This window comes from Symphalangus syndactylus, chromosome 18 (genome assembly GCF_028878055.3).
Source record: "Symphalangus syndactylus isolate Jambi chromosome 18, NHGRI_mSymSyn1-v2.1_pri, whole genome shotgun sequence".
In the NCBI taxonomy this organism is placed as follows: domain Eukaryota; kingdom Metazoa; phylum Chordata; class Mammalia; order Primates; family Hylobatidae; genus Symphalangus; species Symphalangus syndactylus.
Window position 1 is genome coordinate 34985160 of NC_072440.2, and position 6000 is coordinate 34991159.

At 44.6% G+C, this 6000-nt stretch overlaps 1 protein-coding gene across 1 annotated transcript in view; it reads right to left on the bottom strand.

Moving 5' to 3' along the window:
* Window positions 1–4851, bottom strand: part of SHISAL2B (shisa like 2B) — a 22249-nt gene extending 17398 nt beyond the window's left edge. Inside the window, exon 1 of the mRNA XM_055252139.2 lies at window positions 4478–4851. Within this exon, the coding sequence (XP_055108114.1) occupies window positions 4478–4668 (191 nt within the window). The 5' untranslated portion in view covers window positions 4669–4851. The remainder of the gene's footprint in view (window positions 1–4477) is intronic.
* Window positions 4852–6000: the final 1149 nt, after the last annotated feature.

A 6000-nucleotide genomic window follows, 5' to 3' on the forward strand; every position in this document is an offset into this window, starting at 1 on the left:
TTGAGGCCCTTCTAAATTTATACATTACTTTTTTTTTTTTTTTTTTTTGAGATGGTGTCTCACTCTGAAGCCCAAGGGAGGGTACAATGGCACAATCTTGGTTCACTGCAACCTCCGCCTCCAGAGCTCAAGTGATTCTCATGCCTCAGCCTCCAGAGTAGCTGGGACTACAGGTGCATGCCATCATGCCCAGTTAATTTTTTGTATTTTAGTAGAAACGGGGCTTCACCATGTTGCCCAGGGTGGTCTCGAACTCCTGAGCTCAGGTGATCCACCCGCCTCAGCCTCCCAAAGTGCTGGGATTACAGACATGAGCCACCGCTCCCGGCCGGCCTGTACATTACTATTAATATGGAAGACCACGTGTTCATATTATAGATTAAAAGTCACATGATTCTCTAGGGATAATTCTAAAACATCTCCATCAAATAAACCTCTATTATTAACATATTTTAGAAGGAAAGATCAGGTTCACCAACAAATGATGAATAGAAAAATATTTGTTTCTGCAAAAGCACTGAAGACATATGTGAAATGCCATTTGTTGGTTTACAAAGCCAAAACTATTATAAAAAAGGAGAAAGCAATTTGAATTAAAGGAAAATGGTATTTGTGAAATTCATACCAAGTTCATGTTCAGTTTGACTTTTTCCTTACTAAAAGGGCATAATGTCAATGGCTTCTAGCATTAAGGAAGAAGCCCATGTATTTTTCTCTAAAAATAAAACATGTATCTGATTGTATTTGCTCCACCCTAAATTTGTAATGATTCCGTCTGATGCAGTTACCTCTCAGTCTAATCATTTGAGAAATATAGTTTTCATAAGCCTGTGAACTTAATACTACTAAACGGGAAAAGACTTTGGGGAAACAAAGCATTATCTTGAGAGACTAATATGCTAACATGTACTTCTTGAACCACATTTTGTTCTAATTAAAATCTACCAATAGATTTTAACCTATAAATAGATTTTAATCAATTTCACTCAAAAACAGATACTTCTGTCGACTTTCACGGTAGTGTTGTACACACTTATTTAAAGCATTTGAGAGCTTAGCTTGTAGAAAATGTTCAATAAATGGAAATAAATAATAATTGACTGCTGATTGATCTATCTGTATTTGGAACATACGTCATTGAAAAGTAATGATCTTTTTCTTCATTGTCTTCCTGGCTTGCCTTTAGGCTTCTGCTCTTTCCCTGGGATTAGGACACTGACAAGTTTGACCTGTACCAAAAGGGAGGGAAGGGAGAGTTTGACCAGGGATGCCAGGAGCATTGTTGCTTTGGGAAGAAGGAGAACAGAACTGAAATTGAAGAGCTAAGCTCACTCCACTTGTCCTTCATTTCAGGAGATAGAGCCCTGCAAAGAAGAGATTGCCTCCTGAAGCACACACTTGAAGTTGACTTCCAGAGATTCTTGTGCTTGGTTTATTGTCAACCCAGTTCCACCAGCCCTGTAGATGAGTGAAGGCTGGGGAATTTTATGGCCAGAGTCACTGTAGAGTTAGATATTTCAACTTGGGGTTTGCTTTCATCTAAAAGGTAGACTCCCTATATTTGGCGACTCCTCTTTTATACTTGTTTGCACCAAACCTAACTTTTGTGCATTTTAAGTGTCAGGAAAGTTTAGGATCACTTCATTATACACAGACACATGGGAATGTAATCCACTCAGTTAATATTATCTGGTGCACAGAGCAGATAAGAGGCTAGACATCTGGAAAGATTCTTCAGACAAGAATCTGATTAAAAAATCTTCAAGGTAAAAATGTAATTTAGTCTATTTGAAAGCAAAATTGTTAGTTTAATTAACTTCCACATACATAGTGTGGGTTTTCAATCTACAAATTATAAAACCAGACCATTCAATTTGAAAGAAAAACAAAAACAAAGCATGCCATCCCTGCTTTCTGTTAAAAAAGAATGTTCTTCATAATACTGACAAATAGTTTCAATGTCACCGTTCACTTTATAGAAATGTTGCTTTATGGCTGGGCGCGGTGGCTCATGTCTGTAATCCCAGCACTTTGGGGAGACCGAGGCGGGCGAATCACAAGGTCAGAAGATCGAGACCATCCTGGCTAACATGGTGAAACCCCGTCTCTACTAAAAATACAAAAAATTAGCCAGGCATGGTGGCGGGCGCCTGTAGTCCCAGCTACTCAGGAGGCTGAAGCAGGAGGATGGCGTGAACCCGGAAGGCGAAGATTGCAGTGAGCCGAGATTGCGCCACTGCACTCCAGCCTGGGTAACAGAGCGAGACCCCGTTTCAAAAAAAAAAGAAATGTTGCTTTATGCACGCAAAACTCTAGGTATTAACTCTCGGTAAAGATGGAGCTCCAGGAGACTCCTAAAATATTCATTTCAATAAATACTTATTAAATAGTCACTTGTGCATGGCCCTGTCCAATAGACGTTATTTCCCTAAGTCCTGGAGAAGGTTACCAAGGAAAATCCTAAGAACATAGGGAGTCATAGGAGGAGAAAAGATGGGAAGGGGCCAGACACAGGAAAGGAAGAATTATCCTTTCCTCAGCACCCTATGGCAGTTGTTTTACAAGCTTTGAGAGGGTCTGAAGCTGCTGTCACATTAATGCGGCAATTCTCCTACTTAGGAAGTTCACTTACCTTGTGATAGCCACAGGTGTGCCTTTCTCCAGCCACTACAGAATCTCAAAACAAGGGCTAGTAATTCGTCACAGTTGGACTATTTTAAATTAGGAGTGGCGAGCAAAGAATAGGGGGCAAATGAAGCTCTAATAAATTTACCTCCCTATTGTGTTCTCAGAGCTCAATAACTCACAGGAACCCCAGGTTTAACACTGCCAAATGACAACAGCAGTTGAAGTGATTTTTCTATTTCCCGGGAATGGAGCTGCACTGTCCATTTTGTCAGTACTGAATGAGGATCCCAGCAAGCTGTTCACTCCTTTGTGCCCTCATACATCTTAGGAAGGTTTTATGTACTCTATTGCTTGTCACTTTGGAACTATTCAGGGATCTGAGAATCTCAGGCACATTTTCCAGTTGAGTTTGACTTAGGAATTGCCAGTCCCTGTTGGAGGTGCTTCTGCCATTAGTAACGCCTCCAATGACCCCAAGATGGATTACTCTGTTATTTTCCAAAAGGCCAGATAATAAACCAGTGCAATACAGATTTCTTCCCCATGTAATCTACTAAGGATAAGCTATCATTATTTTCTGACATTTTGCCCCTGTCCAGCAAAATACAACTTTGTCAGTCGAACTTACTGGAAGGTAGGCACTCCTTTTGAGACTTTTTGATGCTTGCAATATAGAAAAATATGTTAATATTTTATTGCTTCAAGAAGTAACATTTAGTCATTTGCTATAGACTTGGCATGTGTGTTAAATTCTGGGTTATGTAGGAGACTGGGAGACATAATCACAATACTTCTTACTGGCAGAATCCATCTCCTCCAACCCCATAAACTAATGAATATGTACAAAACAATTTAAGGTGGGAGCTCTTTCCTTGACTGTCGAACCCCATTCATTCTTCAAGCAAAATGAAAAATCAGGTTTAAAGCTTGCAGCCCTTTAGAGTGGAAGGGGGAAAAGCAATTCATAATGAAAATGTCTACATCAATACTAGTTTGAATAAGTAAAATAAAATTGCCACTATGGGAAAAAGAAACAAGAAAGACCTCACCTTAGAAAGTCTCTTCACATTCCAGCAATAGCCACATGGCTCAGGTTTCAAGAAAGGGGGTGTCCTGTTCTACAGAGTGTGTGTATAATCATAGCAACCAAAAGCTGTACCTTTCTTGGTGTCTCTTCGATTCTCTCCAGGGTAGGGGTCAGATCCTCCAAAAAGGGCAAGTCGTAAAGCCCAGTTGCTTGCACAGGCCCGCAGGAACACACATACACACACACACACACACACACACCCTTTTAAAAATATATATGTATTTTAAAGAATACAGCCAATTCCTTCACACCCCTCAAAGAGTCTTAAAATACTCTAGTCCTTGTTAATGCAGTAAAAAGAGCCCCAAAGGAGCCTCCTTTCTCTTCAAATACACCAAATAAACCAAAAAGATGATTTTAAACCTTCCCCTTGGGTTATCTTCCTGTCCTCGCGCTCCACCAGTGGGGCTGCCAGCCTAGGACTGGTCCCCGGCGAGGCGAGAGCAGTCGGCTCCCGGGAGGCGGGCGGGGAACCCAGCGGGGCCAGACAGTCGGGCCCCAAGTGCGCCCTGGGCGCAAAGCCCGCGCTCCTCTGGCGCGCGCCTCGCCTCCGGTCCTGACTTCCGGGGGAGTTCCGAGCCGGGGCGAGATTTCTCTCCCTGCCCTCCCCCGCCCTCAGAGGCTCCGCGTCCTTCCGTAGGGACCCAACCCAGGGCGGATAGCGGGAACGGGGGAGACCTCCCTGACCCTGGCGTGGCTCCGCTTGTCGCCTCCCTAGCCCCGGGCCCGGCCAGCCGCCGCACGCGCGGGCTCTCAGCCCACCTGAGGCTCCACATGTAGCTGTGCTTGTAGGGGAAGTAGCTGCCCGGCTCGCTGCAGCAGTACTTGAGGTCGGCGAAGCCGCAGCAGTACTGGAGCGCGGCCCCCTCGCCGCGCCGGGGGCACTGGAAGGGCTCCACGAAGCTCTGGTTGAGGCTGTAGTAGCCGGAGCACAGCCGGCTGGCCTCGCTCATCGCGGGCAGCGGCCGGGAGAGGCTCGCGAGGGCCCCGGTCTGCTCTCGAATCGCACCTGTCCAGCACCTCCAGAGCCCGCGGACCCCTCTGCCCGGACTCGGCTCTTCCGATCTGGGCTCTGGCTGCCTGGGCGCTCAGCCTTCGCGCGCCACCTCTGCTTTCTCTCCTCCCCTTGTCCACATGGTGTCTGGGCGCCTTACTCTTGCCTCTCCCTGTCGCTGCTGAGCGGTCGCTCCTTTTATCCGCCCATCTCGGCGCCAACTCCCCTCCACTTTCCCTCACTTCATCAGCAGCCTGGAGACCTTAGCTGTCCCCACTCCATGCCAGAAAGAGCTTTCTCCAGAGGGAAAAAAGGAGATGTGGGACATGTTTTCAGTCCAAGCAGATGCTGCCTAAGTTGCAGTTTTCCTGCCTAGGGACAGGGCAGGTGGATTCTGGGCAAACAGACCGGGTCTGGTGGAGACTTAACTGCCCGGCCATTGACTCAAGGAGTAGAGGAGAGGACCAGATAAAAGGCAGCTGAACACCAGAGAGGCGGCGTTGGTGTTCTCTTTCTTTGAGAAGTAAATGTGAAACATTAAGATCTGCCCATTTAAAAATAAAAAACAAGAAACAAAGTCTCCTGTAACAACTGGCCATGCTGCAGTTGCATTCTGTGTTCAGCTAAAAAATCCAGAAAAGTTAAGAAATGCAAGACATGAAGGTAAAGAAAGTGAGAACTTTCTAGAGAGGGAGGCAGCCAGAGGAAAAAAAAAGGCAGAGGAAATAGGGAGAAAGACACCTTCAGTCAGTTTTGATGTGCTGTAGGAACTTCTTTTGTCTCCTTTTTGTTTGATATTCCCATTTTCTTGATTGGTTTGTTCACAAAGCCTTTTTAAAATAACGATGATAATGCATGCTTATTGTGATAAGTCAAACAATGCTTGGGTGTATAAAGAAAAAGGTAATAATAGCCTTACGATGGGAGAAGAGGCGATTATAACATTCATAAAATGTACAAGATAGAGCATTGTTTCTCCCTCTTCATTTCTGCTTCTTTCCCTTGACCAGGGGCTTGATTGGATTCCAGACGTCGAATTTTACCTTGTTGGGTGCTGGATGTTTTTGCATTCCTATAAATACTCTTGAGCTTTGTACTGGGATGCAGGAAACAGTTTGAGTCTTTCGGGTTTGTTTTTAATATTTGTTAGGCTGGACTAGAGTAGCCTTTAGGACTGAATTTTTCCCCACTACTGAAGCAATACCTTTCGAATGATTCTACCCAAAACTTGTGAATTATAGGGCTTACCATTGTGACTGGTGGGAACGCAAACTATTTTCAGCCTTGTGAG